This window comes from Lissotriton helveticus, chromosome 1_1, assembly GCF_964261635.1.
Source record: "Lissotriton helveticus chromosome 1_1, aLisHel1.1, whole genome shotgun sequence".
Taxonomy (NCBI): Eukaryota; Metazoa; Chordata; class Amphibia; order Caudata; family Salamandridae; genus Lissotriton; species Lissotriton helveticus.
In genome coordinates, this window is record NC_136057.1 from 2,088,950,255 (window position 1) to 2,088,972,362 (window position 22,108).

A 22,108-nucleotide genomic window follows, 5' to 3' on the forward strand; every position below is an offset into this window, starting at 1 on the left:
ACATAAAATCAAGTGGCTGACCTATGTAAAAAATGGGTTCAACGTACTGGGAAGACCTGAGCTTTTTTCTTCACCGGATTTAATTACACATAAAGACATAGCCATAACCAAAAGGGACATGTATACGAGGTTGACCTCAGCAAGAGAGGAAAAGGAGCTCATAAAACCAACTGTAAGAGCTAACCTTTTGGTTGCCAATCCCCCTGGTCCAGAATTTTATCTTACCTTGGTTAACCACCTCTTTCATAGGTTCCTTTTAACTCGCTTCCGTTTAAACATGATACATTTGATATTAGGTCAATATCCAACATGGTGTAAGCCTGAACAGTCATTACCAAGCTCCTGCGATAATTTTTCTTCGCAGGACACCATGCACTTCATGATATTTTGTGGCCATTTCATAGAGGAGAGGAGAAAGTTTCTTGTGCCTGTTCTTAAAAAGGCAGGGTTTTTGCAGGTTAGGCCAGCACTTCTTTATCTGCAGCTATTAAACAACCCTAGTGTCATCTTCCATGTAGCCAGTTACTTGGTGGGCGCTGTGCGCTCAAAGAACAGGCTCGTGGGAAATGTGAGATTGACTACATCCTTATGAAGTTTGCATTCTGTTATACAAAGAATACCGTGTATTGGGAGTAAAGACAACGGAGGAGAGATTAATTTATAGTGTGATAAATGTTGATTTTAGGACAACGGAGGAGAGATCATTTTATAATGTGATACATGTTGATTTTATGAAACTAATGATGTATTTTTAAATTTTACTCCTTCCATTGTTTTTAACACGATTGACTTTTTAAGAAAACCATTGAAGTATATTTTAAATCATGAATGATGTGTGTTTTGTTTTGTATGAATTGTTGACACTGTGTATTTATTGTACCTCGCCTTTTTTTGATATTGATTTATCGAAATAAAGTATTTTGACTGACTGTCTGACTGACTGACTGACTGTATTATTTCCGAGAAACGGTACCCAATATTTTTTTATTTGTTTGTAAAAACACACACAAATTAATTCAATCACTCTGATTTTTTTTAGTGCAGAAGGTAAAATACATATTTCTCACAAAAATGTAGCTGTCAATGAAGTGAAGCCCATGTGGTTCTTTTTGAAAGAATGCATTGTTTATTTGGAAATTATATATTTACAGGGATTTTTGTACTGATTATTTTTAAAGGTTGACTAGTAAATTAACTGTTTCTAGGCAAATTTAGAACATGTTTTCTGTTTCTACAATGACACATTAATGAAGAAAGATGATGAAATCTAATCTTCTGAGTGGTTACTCTATCCCGCACACTGCAGTTCTTCAGATGTGTCAAGCGAAACTTCATCCACGTCTAGTTCCAAATGTCCATCAGCAGGGTTTTGTTAAGAATCTGTAATCTGTACAAAAAGAGTGCTATTACTAATATGGAACTTAGAGGTCAATTCATGCAGTGTTCACAGTTAAAGATCTCAACTTACTTTTTCTGACAAAACAATTTAAAGTGTTTGTTGCTTTTCTATGACAACTTTTGAAATTGTTTGAAACGATTGTCTATGCCATCATTCATCCAACTAGAAAACAAGAGACACTGATGCATGTCTATTTAACAATCAGTACACTTTGTATCTATTTCAAAAGTGTCCTGGATTTAATGCTCTAATATTTATGTTTCTTAAAATTGTGGAAACTCTCATCCGTCATCTTTTAGCGCTATCTGTTGTCGTACCATTTGCTTGACTTGGATAAGTACTGGAATTATGCTTATAGTGTAGCTTTCTGGACACTGACCATAAGTGAGCACAAAATGTGTTTGAATATTGAGGTAATATATTCACTAACGACTTGTAAGAAACTTGGAAGGTAAATGTGGAGAAAGTGCTCCTGTGTCATTGGATAGGTGGACCCCCTATCACTCTATGGGATAAACTTGGTTGTATTTAATTGATGGTCACATGATTGTCACTTACTGGTTGTGGACCTTTCATCTTTGGCGAACAGAACAAGATTCCTCTGTAATCCAAGACTGGACAAAACTCTCCTCATCCTTGGCAACAAATCCATCTGGCATTTGATATTCCTGTTCGCGCTCATCATCATGATGGCCACAAACACCACAAGTCTTGCCCTTCATCCACAAAGCTGGTGTAACCTTTATGATAAAGCATGAAAGAGACATCTGATATAAATATATGTAATCATGTCAATATGGTCAACAATGTGATAAGTGAATGGACAAGAATACCTTGCATGTGACTCTGTCATAGTAAAGCTTTTCAATGCCAAAGTCAGGTGCGATCAAAACGAGCCCATCAGCCTCCTTTTCCATCCTCAATTCAGGTTCTGGAATGAAAAGAAGTGTGTTATGTATAAAATTCAGAGGAACAAGGGGAGAGGATGTGGCCTAACGGCTAGGACGGTCCATCTCAAATCTGGGGAATTGGGTTTGAGTCTCGGGAATGACGTTCAACATTCTGTGATTCTGGGCAAATCACTTAATTTCCCTGTGCCTAACAAACATGAATGTGTCCTTGTGTAATGCAACTGGTGCTCACGTAAAGCGCTCTGATACCTTATACCTTCGGGTCAAGTTCATGCTATATAAAAAAAGGTAGTATATAAGGTACTAAGGAGCAGGAGTTGCAGAGATCCAAGAAGTGCTAGAATTAGATCCAATAAGTAATAGAAATTTGCATGTTAAGAAATAGGAGGGCTTGGGCCTTTAGGGATAATAGTGGTTCAGAACTGACTCATATTGTAAATTATGTTGCCCATGTAGTCTTAATTTGAAATATCTGTGTACAACTCAATGAGTTGGCTAATAAGCACACATACAAAATGGCAGGTGTTCTACTGACCTGCAAGGATTATGCTTTTTCTGGGTGTTCCATATGTTAACAGTCCTTTTCTACCCCTAATCATCCTAGTTACACACTGATAGTCCTGAAGTTGGACTGACTCAAAAATGGCAAAAAATAATTTTAATATCTGAGTTATGGTGTGGTTCTAGACATGCAACTCCACAAAACTAAGATGTTTCTTAGAAATATGATACCCACTTTGTCCAGGGGAAAGCTGCTATTTTAGCATCATCAGAGCAAAATCAAATATAGACCTTGGGCTCAAGTTCTCTGCTTTACATAAACCTAGATTAGCCATAAAAACAGTGCTCAAAATTTTGAAAATACTAGAATTTTAGGGATAAACATTTTTAGATTTGTTAACACTTCTTGCAAAGAGAGAAATTAAAACAATCAAAATGAGTAACAAATGAATATAATAAGTTGTTAAGTGGATATATTTACTCAAGCAAATGTGTTGATTAATCATTTTGTTTGTGGATTTTGAAAGCCCAAAGTGCACTTATGTCTGGAAAAAGTCTAAAGAGCTAGGGATGGCTAAGGGTTGTTATAATGCTCCTTTTTGTTTTGGCGGACCAATTCTGGTCCATGTATTTGCCCATACTCCATTGCCGTCCACCTGAACTTTTGGATTTGACCCGGTCTACTACGACCAGATAGCACAAGTTGGCACTTCATGCTTTTAAGCACTACATTTCCATTTAGCCTTTAAATATTCATAACTCCAGTTATACTTACTCCAGTTATACTTACTGGATGATTGTCATTTTTATCCTGTTTTGTTAAATTAATTAAGCTCTATTTTCTCACTAGATATCTTTTTTGTCTGGTGTTTTCACTGTTTTACTGTTTGTAGTGTTACACAAATACTTTGCCTCTTAAGTTAAGCCAAACTACTCTGTGCCAAGCTGCCAGAAGATGCAGAAAGATTAATTTAGGGTATGTATCTGACTTACACAGACTAGGGTTGAGGTTCCTGCCTGGGCATGGTGCATACCACTGCCAACCAGAAACACAATTTCTAACAGTAGAGAAGGGAGCAGCGTCAAAAGAAATTATATGGAAAGTAGAAAGAGTGACCAGGAGCAAGTTTGAATGCAATGATACAAAGCAGAGGGCCAATGGAGATCTACGAATTGTCCTTGAGCATTATGACCTTATATTTGAATTGATATCATACCTGAATATAGTACACATAAGATATTAGTACCATTTCTAAATATAGGCACTCAATGTTTTTATGAATAGGGCAGGTTCTTTGATTACGTACCAGAATGAGATTCATATGGTAGGCTATTCACCTCAATACCATTTATGGTCAGCTTCAGGGAGTCAGCAGATGGATACATGTCAATATCGCTGAAGAGGGAAAAGAACAGATTATATATATATTTGTTAAATAGCTGTTGTCTAGATAATGAAAATCATCTGTCACTTTATGAAAAGTATGTAGCCATTCCGTACAACACTAAGGGTCTTATTCAGTTTTGGCAGATGGCTGCATTATCACAAACATGAAGGAGATCCTTTATGCCTCATTACAAGTGCCATAGGATATAATGCACTTTTAATAAGACAGTTGGGACAGCCAGATCATATTGTTAAGTACGCCGGAGTAATCAGAATAATTTAAGTAATTCTGTGTCTGTCTTTGGGTGGAAATTACCAATACTTACACAGTTACGCTTCTTGTTTGATAAGGAGTAATTTTGGGTGAGGAATTAGCAAAGAAACTAGTTTAGCAAGTGCTGCTCTTTGTGTTGTTTTGCATTTAGCACAATTTCTTAGTGTTAAATGCATCCTTGCATCTGTTTTGGAAGCAAGGGTGCATTTTGCCCCATGGAAATAGAGCTAAATGCCAGGAGTAAGTTGGGAGAGAGTCCTACCCCAAAAGCTCATTTAGCTGTGCACGCTGCTATTCTTGTTCTATTGCATTCAGCTATATTTCTTAGTGTAAAATGCCTACTGGCATCCACTTAGAAAGTGAGTGGGCATTTAAACACTGTATGCAGAGTTATTCTGCTTGTGTAATTCTGCAGAATTTCATAGAATTCTTAGAGTAGTTGCATGATCACGCCACATGAAATTACCTGAGTTAAGCCCACACCTACTCTAAATCAGGCCTGAGGGGGGTGATTACGATGGCGGTGAATCTGCCACCGACAAACTGTCATATTATAATGGCGGGCGGGTCCGCAGCGGTCGGAAAATCAGCCTGCCTTGCATCCGTCAGGATCCTTGAGCCCGCCGGTGTGGCAGTGGCCTTCCCATCCCAAAAATGGTGGCAGTTCCTACCAGGCACCGCCGATGGGATTACGACGTGCCTCCCCGCAAGCCTTTCCATGGTGGTTCATCTACAATGGAAAGTCTGGTGGGGATGGACTTTGGGGGCCCGTAGTGGCCCACCTCTGCCCCCTGGCACTGTGATATTGGTTTTGGGGGGCACCTACAGTGCTCCCCTACATTTTCTTACACCTTGTGGCATGCACCTGCGACGTTGTGCAGGGAAATTCAAATCTTGCATTTGTTCCAATGCGGTGGGAGCTGCAGCCAGCAGCTCCTGCCGCAATGGAAAACATGGCATTGCAGCCGCCGTGTTGGCGGCCGCATTGTAATTCCATATGTGGGACCACTGCCTTGTAGGCGAACAGTCCCCAACCCCAGGACAATGGCAGATGGACAGACATCAGTATGCCATCATAATCAGGCCCTTAGTTCTGATTGCAAGGTGGGCTTGCACTATGAAATTTAGAAAGAGACACAGAACCCTTTCTGCAAAAACAAAGGTGCTGCTACCTCTGAAGCATCAACAAATTCAAAAGGGGCTCTCCATGAATTGCTGGCCACAGACTACTCACTAATCGAGGATTTCCCGATGCCTGGTGCACATTCCTACAAAAGAACATGTGCCAGACCGATGTTCCAAAGGGTAAGTTGCATAATACAGCCCCAGTATGTGGACTTCACTTACCTCCTACACCACTAAGGTAAACAATCCTGTTCGCTGACTCAGTATTAGGCAGCGTCGACAGAAGTACACAGGTTGACTTGAAAGGACATCTTGCACCATTGAAGCATTGTCTGTGTTCTTGTTTTTTTGTTCTTAACATGAGAACAGTTTTCCTTGTGATGGTGTGGATCTTGCCTGTGTCTTCAGTGTTTTCATGTTTATTGTTTGTTGCAGTTACATACTATGTTTTTTCAAATGCTACATTCCTCAGTTCACATTTTGTCATGCTGTTAGTACTCATAATAAGGACAAATTCAGAGTTGGATAATTACAAATATCAGATGGATGTCCTATGTCTGATTCCCCAGGCTGCAGTACAATCTACCCCAATCTGAAGCAGCAATGTATTTTAAGAAATCTCTCAGCCCATATCCTCTATTACAATGCATTGAACTTCAGGAGGTACGCAATTGAATCCACAGATCAGTGCAGACGATGCTGGCAAAATCTCAGTCAACACTAAAAGATGGCGGGTTTGGTAAAGGGAAACATTGCTCTTTGGTGGCCTTTTTGGATGCCTCCACTTTATTTAGTATTAACCAACAAAGTCATTCTTGAGGTAATGAAATGCAGTACTTTGGCACTTTCTGAGCCATATCCCTTTACACTATGTTTCACATAACAATGCATGCAGTTGAAATAGTTTTTGTTACAAACAGAAATACAGCGCTTAAAAGACAGATTCTTAAAACAAAATTAAATGTTAAAAAATGCTTCCAGTGGAGGCATGCTAATCATCTTCTTGAATACATTGGTCTTGAATACATTGACCTGCAGAAAATGGTGGCAGATACAAAACTCGGCTGCGCCCAAAATTGGGGTCTCGTATTATATGCACATTTTATATTATTAAGGTTCTCATCAGGAGACACTTTTGCCTTGTAGATTAGCACCACAAAAGGTGTGGACAGATAAAAGGTCCTTAGTTGGCACATCACAATCAGATCAATTTGTTAACTCCTTTGGGTTATTTCCATTGAAGGTGCACATGTGCAAATTGTGTTTAATTTTGGGTGTTGTGTTTGAGCAATATTTCATGTGTGGCACAGGTCAAAGCAATTTTGATGCACATAGACTTGGTGAAATTCTCGTTCATATACCTTCAGGTCCCCCCTTCTTCATGCTGGTATTTACATTCTAAATGATAGTGCTATACTCTTGAAACTGGCAGCCTTGTTCAGCCAGAAGTATTGTCCACAGAACATTGCTTCTGCCAATCTTACTTTTAATCTGCTGATCCTAATTCAGTATTACTTGTGCACTTTTGCTGAGAATGAATTATCCATTGAGCATTGCCCATGACTGATCTATGTTCTTCTGCAAGTTTATTTGTACCATTTTCATTTATGCTACTTTTTTCATAAACAAGATACCTCTGCTCAGTAATATGTCTGGATGACTTTGAGCCCACAGTAAAAAAGACTCATCTATACATTTATGAAAGTAAATGGTGATATGACATTACTATGATTACTGTGTTGGTTTGCTGCAAACATTTATGTGAATACATTGCTGCTTACACTAACGAGTGTGTCCATGCGCACCAATTATCCAATGTAAACAAATGGTGAACAATATGCCAAAAGAGGTCAAATTAGATCTGCCATATACTTTTTAAGTAAATACATTAAATCAAATGCTCAAATGAAACCATATTAGTTCATTGAGGTCATCAAACTGTGAAAACAGTATATTGATGTTTGAATGGTTGTGGCAGAAGGTTTATGAAAATACAACTGTTAGTTATTCATCTCTCCTCTCAATAGAATCACAATTATCCTTAGGCAATCATATCACAAAAAATATTATTCACATAAGAGACACAATGAAAATCTATGCGCTAATCGTGAAAGATGTACCTCCTTAGATACACCACACACACTCACGTTTGAGCATTCATCTTGTAAAACTGGAAATACTCACTAGCTGCCCAGTTTGACATTGATGGCTTTCTGGTCAGGAGAGTCTTCCACTTTCTTCATCATCACCAGGAAATTCAGCTCAGGGCTACAGTCTTGGGCCAGGACATGGTAGCAGCTTCTGGCCATCGAGTAGTTAAATGCAACGTCATTGAATGTGGTGATTCTATCTTTGGAAACCGTGCAGTCCCCTAAGAAATATTCAATTCAAATTCAATTAAGCATATCATAATCTCACGCAAGAAGAAGAAAACGGAAACTCTAAATACACAGACATTGACTAACAAAAACGCTAGGAGTATTTATTTATTTTTATTTTGAAGGTATGGTATAGCGCGAACAAGACCCTTGCGGGTTTCAGAGCACTTTACAGGGCAGATGTAAACAACAGAAACATGTGTAGAAAAATATAGTTGAATCTAATACAAACTAACATCTAATACAAGCTAGCACTTATATTACAAGAAATATACATAGTTCGTGTAAATTGGAAGCAATATGATGCACCATTGGGACCTGATCTCACCACCCTTCTACCACACTTAAACCATTAACAACTTCCCACTGTCTTCAGAACGGCCTGCAGATGGGCTTTAGAGAAATGAATGAACTTTAGCATCCTTTGTTCTTTCTATTCTTGACACTGCCTTCCTAATACCTGATAGGAAGGATAATTAGGGTGCTGACAGGGGAATCAAAAATGAGCCATAGATAGCAATTGTTATCCATAACTGCCATCCAAATTTAAAGAGTATGGTTAACTATCAGAACTTAAAGCCTTTTGTCAAAACCTACAAGTGTATATGTTTACTCTTCTGGCCATCTAGAGGACAAAGGGCCAGATGTTTGAACATATTCTTACTCACAAACACTCCAAGGTGGTCTTTTCAACCTAAAACATTTTTTTGCAGTGTTTGGATACTGTTGTATGTAGCATCTGGTAAAGTTGTACCGATTCCTTATGCTATTCTGGATGGATAACAGTGTGCTATTAGGAAGAAGCATGTTGTGGGCGTGGCTTTCAAATACTGAATCAATATGCAATGCTTTAATGGTTTACCTGATGAGTCATGCGGAAATGTCTGTGTCTGTTTTTAACTTGAAACCACAGTTTATGATGTTCCAAGATCCCCTCAAGGATTGCATCTGCAACTATAGCAATAGGGTGAAACCTCAACTATGAACATCAGCCTCACATTGAAACTGAAAACATGTGATTGGTATAATCAGCCCTTAGCCCACCATCCAGTTGCAGCAGTTTCTCTGCAATCAAACCTCTTTCCCTCTCTAAATAACTTTCTCCCAGCCCTCTTAACCCTACCTCTAACTCTTCTTCTCACTCAAACTTTAACTCCTGAGGAGTGTTTTTAACATGTGGGGCAGGGCAAACTAATGTCTAGAGAGCAGGCATTGTTCACATGCCTCTCCATAGTGGTCTGTTTTAAAGTATGTAATTGTAGTGACTGCACTAAACTAATGCAACGTCAAAAAAAGTCTGATCCCTGCTGCCTTTAACTGTTGCTCTTGTCAGCACAAATTCACACAAACAGAGTCCTAAGAAAAGGTATGAAGGTTTTTAGAAAGGGCCAGCAGAGGCACTCCCTCAACTGTGTCAGTGCTGTTAGGCCACCATCAAAACATGCATTCTCCTTAGAGGCAGAGCCTCCGAGTAAACTGGACTTATATGGGCAGTGGAGTTAAAACACAGGGGTTGCTATGTGTGAGTGACTGTATTTTGATGCATGTGTAGGTGCATGAGCATACATGTGCATAAATCTCAATGAGAGTTGGTGTTTTGTTGTCTGTATGTGTGCTAATGTGTGACTGAGTATCTGAAGGAGTAAACAAGTATCCCTGTTTGAGGAGTGGTGCCTATCATGCAATGCATTCCTAGCAATTCATTGAGTTTTTCACGGCTCTAGATACTACTGAAGTCAATTGAAGTCTACTATGGAAATAACATTCCAGTTCCACCTCTTTACCCAGTCAGAGGAGGGGGGCTCCTGCAGTACGGCTCCGAGATCTGGAGTGAGATTTTTAGCTGCAGCTCAGAGGGATCCGTTGGCGGAGGGCAGCATTGACATCGGCCGATGGCGGGGCCAGGTGGTGGATCTTCTCCAGAGGGCTTCCCACAGTGCACTGGGTGCACAAACGCCCATATAACATTAAAAAGAGGGTGCTAACATCTAGCCATTGAGGCGGTGAAGACCGGAAGAGGACTGGGGCCCTTTCGGAGGCTTGACCGCTCAGCTGGGCCCATCTCGGGGCAAGATGTCTACAACCTGGCTTGATTCCCCTAGTGCATACCAAGATCTACCTGCAGACTACCGCAGCCACCTTTGCCCACAGCCTTCTACCCCTACCGCCATCACCAGCCCAGGGATCCCTCCAGGCCCAAGAACACTGTTCGTGAGTCCAACAACAGCTTGAAGGCCAGGCTGAAAGCAAGAGACCCAGCAATGGTGAGAAGATCATGTTGAGTAAATATGTAATATATATTTGTCCAACCCTAATCCCTTCAACCCCCTAAAATGTAACCTTGAATGAATTTGCAACTTGTATATATGTAACTCTAACCACTAGTATCTGTAGTAGACATATGTACTTACTACCATTCTTATGTGGGTTTATCTGTTTCAGATCTTTTATGTAATTCATGTACTCTGTCCTTATTTAATGTAACTGGTTCTATTGTAAAGCGCTCTGACACCTTTGGGTAGAGTTTGCACTATATAAAAACGTGCAAATAAACGGAGACAAACTTTTTTCAGAAAGTGAAAGTGCTTTGCACGAAAGCCATATGAAGTCTTCAAGTAAGGTTTACCATATAAATAAGGGTGGCAATGTATGAATTAAAGGTTTCAAGCTAGAAAACAGCCACACACACACAAACACACACACACACACACTACTCCTTTTATTTTGAACTTCTCTCTTGCAGCTAAACACCCTTCTTATTAACATCACTAAAGATGAAAGCTGACTCAAACCTTGTCTATCAGATGGTTTTTCATCTTTGTCATGTGATGGAGCGGGATAGAAAACAGAATTCTGTTTAAACCCGTGAAGTCACATTTCCATAAATAAATTAATAATGCTAACAACTTGTGCTGTGTGTATGCTAATTCAACCTAGTTTAAAGTTACATTACATCACAGAACACGTGGGAAATTAACATGTGTGCTCATAAATGTGCATTATGTTGCATTCTTATGTATGTGGAAAATAATAAATTAATCTTGTCTATTGTCATGTCATAACTAATAGCAGCTGTTTTTAAAATAATGGCATGTGCTTATTTTGCTTCCCTTGTCTATGTGGTGTCACTATATTCTTTATAGGTGCATAAAGAACCCTGCTGGATTAAATGAAGATTGGTAGATATAAAATGCTGCTTTATTTGTGCTTTACTGCTAGGTAATTTAGACTAATGGGTTAATTATTAGCAATGATGGGAGGCAACAGAACAAACTGTATTTCTTACATTAATTATTCTTTGTGTTTGTTTATATAATAGTTGTACAAATGAAGCTTAGAGATGGCTGCAGAAAAATAGTACACTTTTAAAAGTGGCGCAGGGACAGTGGCGCAGAAAATTGACGCTTTCTGAAAGAGGCCTAATGATGAAAATGGCTCAAGTGAAAAATAATTCCAAGAAGGATGGAAAAGGCCTCTGAGCTTTTATTTTGAAAGGTTTTGGAATGAACTGCTAAAAAGATGACTTTTTGGAGAAATTTGCTAACGTTTGCTAACGTGCCACGGGAGTTCAGAGCTGTCTAGCTCAAGGTTAAAAGGAAGCTGTCGCTACAAAATGTAGCAGCCTAAAGAGAAGCTGCCAAGACTTCTAAATGAACAATGGACTAGTGAATTTGCCCGGACATGTAAGAAGGAGGTGTTACAGTTTACTGTGGTACGAGGTGGCTCAGCCAATGGAGAACTAGAATTCGTCTGCTGGAATGTGAAAAATAGTTAGCTCAGCTAAAATTAGGGTATAAGAATAGGTTCAGAGAACACATAGTTGGCTTACGCTCGAGAAATTCTGGAGGACGATGTTATGCTGATGGACTTTACACGTGAGGACAGGAGTTTTTATTAATTACTTTATTACTAGGTGATGAGGGTAGAGACTGAGATATAGTTAGGATTTTGGAAAATGCTTAATTTTACTTATTTCTGCTAATGAATAATAATTCTTGATTTATGCTCTTTTTATTAATACTGAATAAATCTTTCTTTATGACATTTTCTAATGCTTGTTTAATAAAATACCAAAACCTAAGTTTTTCTAGATGTGTTAAAATAAACTTTCTAAAATGACAAGCTGGTCTTGATTATTGCAGATGGTTTAAACAACTATATTTAGATCTTATCGCCTCATGATTCAAGCGCTCTATTGTTGTTATGGGCCTAGTGTTGTAGTGTAAGTTTTGTTGGTAGTAGATAGTGTCTTTTGTGCAATATTTTGGTGAGAGCGCTGGATCAATTTCTGGTAGCCATCGGACGGTTTATATATGTTGTTTTTGACATACATGTTACATGCATGATACATATATGTTGGTAAATTCATAGGATTAAGTTTTAACACATGTTGAGTTTGTTTATTTTGTGCTATGTGTGTACCGGTACAAAAACTGTGTGATGAGAAGGTAGTCATGCAGAATATCTGATCTGTTTGTAGTGATATCGCCGAGTATCACAAGAGGTATCGCCGTGTACCATAGTGTTGTCGCCGAGCAGCACAGTTTTAGGGCTAGGTGTGAATGTTGAATAGTGAGGGTTTTCTAAGAAATTAGAGCAGCATGAGAATGGGGACAAAGCGCCTTCCATAAAACTCACTGTGATAAGAGTATTAGTTATATTCGAGCTTGAGTGAAGGGTAGGGTAATGTCGGTGCATGATTATCTATAAACAGGTTAGAGTCCTGTAGGGGTACATGTTTTATATCTATAAACAGGTGAGAGCCCTGTACGGATAACGGTGTTATTTTGCTAACGGTGCATGATTTCTATAAACAGGTGAGAGTCCTGTACGGATTTCATGTGTGTCTGAAGTTAGGGAATTTTCAGTGTGAAAGTGCGTGATTGTTTTGTAAGGTATGTTCAAGTGGAACTCTTAGATACTGTCACTTCGCGGTGCGTTCAGAGGAAAATGAGTTCATATTCTTACGTGTTAGAAGGGTAGGGTAAGAGTTGCTCTACTGGCAAATGGAAATTATCCTTAGTGTGAATAGCGCCGACTATTCCGAAGTGTGGATACTTGAATGTATGTAAACTATCCTAATTAGAGAAGCAGACAGATGAGTTTCGTTTTATATATTCACTAAAATGTACCAAAGGTAATTCTAAGGTACTTAGGAATGTTCTAGGTAAAGTCTGTACCATTCTAAGACTTTATAAAAGTGTTGTGCGTTATTTAAATGCACTTAAAAGCACTGCACGCTATTTTTAAAACCATTGAAAAGTGCCCCGATCGAAAATTGTAAGGGAGGGGCTGGTTTTGCGAGTGAGAGCGTGTAGGGAGAGAGCCTGCAGCTGCAGCAGCTGCTTACGTCAAAACAACCGCGCTCTGATTCGTTGAGGCCTAAGGCTCGTCATAGGGAAAAGACGCTCTGATTGGTTAAAGGTGTCAGGAGTGTCTGAGCAAAGCTGTGCTCTGATTGGGCTGGAGCGTCAGCTAAATTACTGTGAAGAGAGTTTCAAATTGTTAAGAAACATTGCGCTTTAATAATTGATGTACGTCACCATAACCAATAAAATTGTTTATAAATTTAAAAATCCGCAATTTAATTTCATCCCGATTGCGATATAATCAAAAACGAAGCGTGTTGCATGAACACAAGAAAACAAAGACTGTAGTGCCAGTAATTAGCGTTTAGCAATAAGAGCCATGTTATAATTAACTGATATATATCACCACTAAATTGTCACAACTTTAAAAATATTGATAGAGTATTCTCCATAGTTTATAATAGAATAGAAAGCCTTCCGAAATAATTCTGAAGGGAGGGGCCGTTTACCGAGTGAAAGGGGAGAGCTGCCAGCTGCAGCAGCTGTCTACGTCACAGCTGCCTCGCTCTCATTCGTTAGGGTGCCGCAGTGTCATAGCTGAGCTGTGCCCTGATTGGTTAATGTGCCGTAGTGTCACAGCAGAGCTGCGTAGTGATTGGTGTGGCTCTCATAGTGTCACAGCAAGATCGTGTTGTGAATGGCTTGGTGGGCATGTTGACTGCCGAGTTGTTTGTTTCCATTATGAGTGTCTCAGCTTTCATCTGGATTGTGGCACAAGTACTTTAGAATTTAAAACGATTGTGCAAGTTTGAATAAATGACTGTTTAAAGCGGTGAGAACTTGGTGTAAAATGTGCCATAAAAAGCTTATCTGAAATCTGTCATCGCGCTGTGTACAAAAGGAACAAGCTTGCTGTTACACTAATTAATTGAAATAAACACCGTGTTAATCTGCGCAGCCAAGCGTTTATTGAGACTTGTCATATGTGACTGAAAATAAACAGGCAGGCGTTGAGGAAGGTGTGTTGGAGCCTTACTGTTATACTAATTGAAAGTAAACATTGCATTCAGCCGAGTGTGGGGAGAGGCTCGTGTTGAAATCTATGCTGTGCCACTAATGGAAAGTAAACATCGTGTGCAGGGAGCGTGAAGGTGAAACCTTCTGTTCTCTAATTAGAAAATATAGATTGTGTGGAAAGCGTGATATTAGGAACTTCTCAAGGCATTGTGTGAATGTATTTCTCTGGTACACAGTTTACATAGTGCATGGTATCTAAATCAACACTGACACAACGAAGAAAAAAATAATAATTTAAATGTGGTTTCTTTTCCTTTTAAAAAGTGCTTGTTACAAGCTGACTCGTGTTGCAGCAGCCAGCAAGTGTTGTGACATAAATGGAATTAGTGATTAATGGGGTTTAAATAAGTTCAAGGGAAACTAATTTGATGCTGGTTGACAAAAAAAAAAAAAAACTGAGGATTTTACAGCAGTGTGTTTAAATAAATTGTTACAAATCTTTCTCAAAGAAGTAGTGCACGAATATGTGCAGACAAGCATTCCTAAATACTTAATCATTTTTAAGTGTTTCTGCTTTTGTTAAAATAAGGTATTTTTATTGTTGTCTATTGCCAAATATATTTACCTGTGTATTCAATTTTATTTACAAGTACTGTTGCAGTAAGGTGTGTAAGTGCAGAAATACATTTTAAACATACCCAATCACATTTAGGTGTTTGTTGTTGCAAAATAAATGTTTTACATTGCTGTTTTGTAAATGCATATTTTTTCCTAGGTTTATTAAAATTAGTGATACAGGTAAATTAGGAGTTGAATTATTTTGAGCAGGGTATAACATTTTATTTCACCTGTCCTTGATAATTAATTAATTAATTGATCAGCAAAAGATTGGAAGGCCAAGTGAACGCATTTACTTATTGTAATTATTTTAAATTGAGATTAATTATTAATAAAGGTGAGTATTTTAAATCATGGATAATTATTATCCAAAGAAGAAGAAAATGTTTTTCTGCCATCAGAAAATGAAAAATGTATTTAAAAAGGTTGTTGCTACATGTGAGAGCAAATTAATGAATAAACAGGTGAGTAATGAAGTAACTAGTAAGCATAATAAAAATACAGATGCTAAAGATGCAGTTTTAAATGACACATATTCTGAAAGAATACCACCTCCCCCAAAAGAAATAATTTTTAATGAAAATTCGTTTCTCAATTCTGTGAAAATAAATAATAAAGGTGTCAGAGTAGAAAATATAGAGCAGTATAAAATTGATATTGTAAATATGGATCAGAACAGAAATTCACGAAGACCCCTAGAGCAGATTAATGCAACCCCAAAAGTGTCAGATCAGATTGATAAAGTGCCAGTTCAGAATTTTACTAAAATTAATGCAATTGAAAAGCATGATGAAATGCTTGGTACATCTGGAATTAATATTCCTGATCATGTAAATTCATCAAATGATTTAAAGGAGTCCATGAAAATTATGGAAACAGAGATAGTCCCTGTGCTGGGAAAAGATGAAATTAATTCCGCAGTTTTAAAGGTCCCATTAATTGAAAAGGTTTATTCTATTGTATTTGAAATTGAATTAGTAGGGATTACAACCGAGCAAGAAACAGAGATGACTTCAGTTCTGGTAAGTGAGAAGTCTGATACTGATCTGATTAAATTGATACAGCCTGATGAGTCAAAATTATGGTCAAAGGAAAAGGAGATTGAAATAAATGAGCTGAATGAACAGCTACAAATACAGCGACAGGTAATAATTCAAGAGAATGAGATGGCTTCATTGCCATTACACATTTTTGTTAATGAGCAGACAGAGAAAACAGATACAGGATTAATTAAAGAACAAGAAAACAGTCCAAAAAGATTAAATGCACTTCCAGAATGTTGGAATAAAATTGATGTTCTTTTAAGTGAAGACATCAAAGTAAAGGATGCAATTGATCAACAGATTGAAACATTGACTTCTGCAGGTTCACTTTTCAGAAATGCAAATTTAATTAAAAGATTGATAGATGATATTCAATTGGCAGAAAGGTTTGCTGTCATGATATGTGCAGCATACAAAATTGATGATGAACATGCTTTGAGTTCACTAATACTAACATCTGTAGTTGAAACATGGCAGGTAGTCAAAGACTTACAAGATGATACAACTCATGAGGAGAATAACACATGGTTGAGAAACACATGGTTGAGTACAGATTTTAGACAGCAAGATGAGAATGACATTTGGATACACAGAGATGGTAGAGTAGTTTTACCAAATAGTATAATTACTGGCATGGACAGAATGTACCATAGATTTGTGGAATTTCTTTACCAGAGGTGTCTGATTTGTCAGCAAGTGAACACAATTAAGAGAATAGTTGTGGGAATGGGAACAGAATTACAGGAGAGTGGTTCATTGACCAGATTACAAATGAATTTCTGTGAGATAGCACTGCATGATAAACTGTGCTACATATTTGTGATTTTTTGTTTGATTACAAAATGGTTTGAAATATTTTGGATGCGACATAATGATGAAATTACTGTTGAAAATTTATCAGATGGCAAAAGACATATTGAAAACAGACTGCTCCATTGTACAGATAGAATAGAAATTTCAGATGTTGAGGAGCATGAGAACGGTATTATAAAAGACAGAGATGCAAAAATGTGCCTAGCTGCAGGTACAAAGTGGACAGATATTCTTCCACTTGTTTTGATGTTTCTGAGAAGTACTACTGATAAAAAGACAGATTTAAGTCCACGTAATATTATGATGGACAAGGTCATGAGACAGACATCCATACCAGAGAAGAGAATGATGACTATCAATGATAGCATCAATTTGGAGAACTGCAGGAATTTATCAGATGAAATGATTTCTGTGTTTGATGAAGATGAAACTGAAGTGCAAACAAGAGAAAAAGAGCAAGTACTTAAATTGTTACCAGGAAAAAGAATCAGGAAAAAGGTTCGTCTAAAAGGGAATTCTCTAGTGCCAAGGTGGCAGAAAAGGAGGCCAGTCAGTCTTGTTACAACAAATGCAGAGAAGTGCAAAAGACTGAAGAGGTGGATTGACACTGGCCATACTTTTCGTGTATCTACACCTGAAAATCCTGATGAGAATAGTGTCACAATTGATGATTCAGATTCTGAAGAAGAGCCTGAAGAGAATCCAGATCTTGAAGATCGACAAGTTGGTCGACATCTGGAGAACATGAATAGAAAACAAGCCTTGATTGAAGAAGACTTGAAAGTTGTGACTGAAGACTCAGAAAAAGACTCAGAAAATGATGGAAATCTGCCAGAAAAAGAAGCAGAAGAAGAATGTGATCAGATTGTGATTCAAGACCAGGAGAGTATTGAAAAGCAGGAAAGTAGCTCTGAAAGCAGGAACAGGAATTCTGAAACTGGGAAGTTGAAGGTAATTGAAGAAGAAAATGAATTGCCAAGTACCAGCTACAAAGATGATGTTCCTAATAGAGTGAAGCTGCCGAGTAAAGAAGTACCTGAGTCTGAAGTTAAAATATCTGACACTGAAACTAATGAGAGTGATAAAGATTCTCAGATGAGAAAACTCAGAAAAGGAGCTTGGAGAATAGAATGTAATGTGACCAAGCAAAAGAAGAAATTACCAAGAAAAAGTGATAACTGGCCAGAAGAAAATGAAGGCCTAAAATTCAAATTGAGATACAGATCAAAGGAACAGATTGATGAGATATCAAGTCAAAGAGATTCTGAAAAGAAAAGTGAGGCAGGAAAGAAAATAGAAGTGATACCGGTAATGGAGGTAAATGATGAAAGTCAAAAAGTGATTGAAAAGAATAGTGACAATGATTGAAGTACATACCTGTTAAAATTTTAGGTTTCTGTTTTTTTGGCATAAGGCTGAAGAAAATGTGTTAGATGACACAAGGTCGAAGAAATTCTGTTAGCTGAAAAATTAATTTGTGACATTAGGTCGAAGAAAAACTGTTAGAAGGTTTAAAGAGTATAAAAAAAAAAAAAAAAAAATTTTGAAAAAGGGGGGTGTTAGAAATTTTTAGAAAATTTAGGTAAAATTTTTAAAATTTTTGTTTTATTTTTCTTTGCAAGCTTAATACAAATATAATTCTGCTTGGGTTAATTTAGGTTATTGTTCTTTTAGAAATTAACAAGGAGAAGTTTAAGGTTAATATGACAAGCAAGATACTGACATTTTATTAGTTATAATTTTGCAACACTTTCATTGAAGCTCAGTCGTATGTTACACAAGAGAAAGAAATAGAACTAGAGGGGTTTCTTAAAACTCAATATGAGAATTGTAGATAAACTGATGAGATAAGTCTTTAGAAATACTAACACAGGTGAAATTGAATCATGTTCATCTTAGACAAAATCTTTGCTAAAATATTGGGTGGTGGTGTGGTGATTTGTTAATCACCAGATGAGGGAGTTGATGGAGCGGGATAGAAAACAGAATTCTGTTTAAACCCGTGAAGTCACATTTCCATAAATAAATTAATAATGCTAACAACTTGTGCTGTGTGTATGCTAATTCAACCTAGTTTAAAGTTACATTACATCACAGAACACGTGGGAAATTAACATGTGTGCTCATAAATGTGCATTATGTTGCATTCTTATGTATGTGGAAAATAATAAATTAATCTTGTCTATTGTCATGTCATAACTAATAGCAGCTGTTTTTAAAATAATGGCATGTGCTTATTTTGCTTCCCTTGTCTATGTGGTGTCACTATATTCTTTATAGGTGCATAAAGAACCCTGCTGGATTAAATGAAGACTGGTAGATATAAAATGCTGCTTTATTTGTGCTTTACTGCTAGGTAATTTAGACTAATGGGTTAATTATTAGCAATGATGGGAGGCAACAGAACAAACTGTATTTCTTACATTAATTATTCTTTGTGTTTGTTTATATAATAGTTGTACAAATGAAGCTTAGAGATGGCTGCAGAAAAATAGTACACTTTTAAAAGTGGCGCAGGGACAGTGGCGCAGAAAATTGACGCTTTCTGAAAGAGGCCTAATGATGAAAATGGCTCAAGTGAAAAATAATTCCAAGAAGGATGGAAAAGGCCTCTGAGCTTTTATTTTGAAAGGTTTTGGAATGAACTGCTAAAAAGATGACTTTTTGGAGAAATTTGCTAACGTTTGCTAACGTGCCACGGGAGTTCAGAGCTGTCTAGCTCAAGGTTAAAAGGAAGCTGTCGCTACAAAATGTAGCAGCCTAAAGAGAAGCTGCCAAGACTTCTAAATGAACAATGGACTAGTGAATTTGCCCGGACATGTAAGAAGGAGGTGTCACAGTTTACTGTGGTACGAGGTGGCTCAGCCAATGGAGAACTAGAATTCGTCTGCTGGAATGTGAAAAATAGTTAGCTCAGCTAAAATTAGGGTATAAGAATAGGTTCAGAGAACACATAGTTGGCTTACGCTCGAGAAATTCTGGAGGACGATGTTATGCTGATGGACTTTACACGTGAGGACAGGAGTTTTTATTAATTACTTTATTACTAGGTGATGAGGGTAGAGACTGAGATATAGTTAGGATTTTGGAAAATGCTTAATTTTACTTATTTCTGCTAATGAATAATAATTCTTGATTTATGCTCTTTTTATTAATACTGAATAAATCTTTCTTTATGACATTTTCTAATGCTTGTTTAATAAAATACCAAAACCTAAGTTTTTCTAGATGTGTTAAAATAAACTTTCTAAAATGACAAGCTGGTCTTGATTATTGCAGATGGTTTAAACAACTATATTTAGATCTTATCGCCTCATGATTCAAGCGCTCTATTGTTGTTATGGGCCTAGTGTTGTAGTGTAAGTTTTGTTGGTAGTAGATAGTGTCTTTTGTGCAATATTTTGGTGAGAGCGCTGGATCACATGTCATTTTCATTAGAAGTTAGAGCAGTTTTTATTTTTGCGAGTCTATAATATATATATTTCCAAAAGTGTTCCCTGCATTGATATCGCACTCCACAGCAGGTAGGTTTCACACCCTTTATTTCCAAATGAAAGTGTAATTTCATTCCGACCTTTTTACATCCTCCTGCCTGACACAATTCAAAGCTTTCCTGCTTCTTTTTCAAAGGCATCCATGAATTCAGAGCAATGTTCCTTGAACACAGTATTCTATGTGCTCCTTCATTTATAGGCCTCTGGTGTGCCTTCCTTAATGGATTTTATTTGCTGTTGCACGATGGTACTTGTAGTCACGTTTGGCAATTAAATTATACCTTCCAGTAGGTTCTGTGAACTTCAGTAACTTTAAAGGACAGATTGGCTGAAACACATGGTTTGAAAGATGCGTGGGCTTGCCTGAATCCTTCACTCCCTTGCTATACCTTTTTTCTCTGCACCTCACCTCACCACACCCTTGTTAGGCTTGACTACTTTTTTATTTCTTCTGCTCTTATTAACAACAGCACAATGGAGACCGCCTCACGTTTTATGTCTGACCACAACCCTCTTATCCTCAACATCAAGGGGTTGGGAAAACCAAGAACACCTTCCACCTGGAGCTTCGAGAAAGCCTCACTGCAGGATTTAGCATATCAAACACATATGAGGGGCTGGATACAGGACTTCCTAGATATAAACTTGGGATCAGCATCTCTGGCAGGGGTTTGGGACACGTTCAAAGCTGGCATTCGGGGTGGGACCCTTGGTTTTTCAATGGGTAGAAATAAAAAGGAGAGGCTTCTGATAAACGACCTCCAGGAGAAACTTAAGGAGGCTGAAATTAAGCTAACCCAAGCCATCCAAGCAGGGCTAAATACTGAGAATATCCAACAAGAGGTTGTTTTGGCTAAATCAAGAATAGGTGCGATTTTCTCTGAAAAAGCCGCTACAAAATGGGCAAGCACACGGCAAGAAAACTACGAATGCAGTGACCGTATAGGGCATTACTTAGCAGTTAGGACCCGACAGCAGGTATCGAACAATGAAATACACACAATTAAACTCCAATCTGGAGAAGAAACCAAAGATTTTGATCTTATACGAAACAAAGGGCTTCCATGATTATTACGCTAAATTATATACCGAGGAGAATGGAGATCCGGCTGAAGTATTTGAAATTGATTTCACTAGATACCTTAGTGGGATCAATCTACAAACACTCTCCACTGATCCCAGAGAGGTTTTAGACCTGACCCCTTCCTGGGAAGAGATACAGGAATCTCTTAACTCCCTCCCCGACGGTAAAGCCGCCATGTTGGATTGCATCCCCGTAGAATTTTATAAGGTTTTTGCACCTCAACTTCAAAAAATTTTTTTAGAACTAGTGACATCTATTTTCAGTGGGGCTGCACCACCATCCTCCTGGTCAAATGCCAGGATTGCCATCTTCCCCAAAAAAAGATAAATCCCCGCTGGACATGAGCTCATACAGGCCAATAACGCTCATTAATTGTGATTCCAAGATTTTTTCTAAAATATTGGCAAACCGAATCTCTTCGGTAGTGGAACCCCTTGTGTCAGAATGGCAGATTAAGCCATCCAGTGGGCCTCGCAATGCAATTTCACTTTCCCAATTCATTGTGCCTCTGTGTCTAATGAGGGGCTGCAGGAGGTGAATTTTCCTTTCAGATGCAGACACAGCAGTGCAATGAATTGGGAAAGTGAAAATGCATTCCGAGGCCCACTGGAGGGCTTAATTTGTCCTTTAAAGTTACGTGAAGTTAACAGAACCTACTGGAAGGTATAATTAATTGCCAAATGTGACTACATTTGAATGCGTGTGACTCTCTTATATATACGATCAAATCATGGGCCCTTGCTGAAACGCGTCAT

The 22,108-nt window shown here is 38.0% G+C and overlaps 1 protein-coding gene across 1 annotated transcript in view; it reads right to left on the minus strand.

Moving 5' to 3' along the window:
- Positions 1-1,103: 1,103 nt before the first annotated feature.
- LOC144756119 (vitellogenin-A2-like) overlaps positions 1,104-22,108 on the minus strand; it is a 74,717-nt gene continuing 53,712 nt past the window's right edge. The window contains exons 30-34 of the mRNA XM_078645672.1: positions 7,782-7,968; positions 4,119-4,207; positions 2,233-2,330; positions 1,958-2,139; positions 1,104-1,387 (exon numbers count right to left, since the gene is read on the minus strand). Of these exons, the coding sequence (XP_078501798.1) occupies positions 1,972-2,139; positions 2,233-2,330; positions 4,119-4,207; positions 7,782-7,968 (542 nt within the window). The 3' untranslated portion in view covers positions 1,104-1,387; positions 1,958-1,971. The remainder of the gene's footprint in view (positions 1,388-1,957; positions 2,140-2,232; positions 2,331-4,118; positions 4,208-7,781; positions 7,969-22,108) is intronic.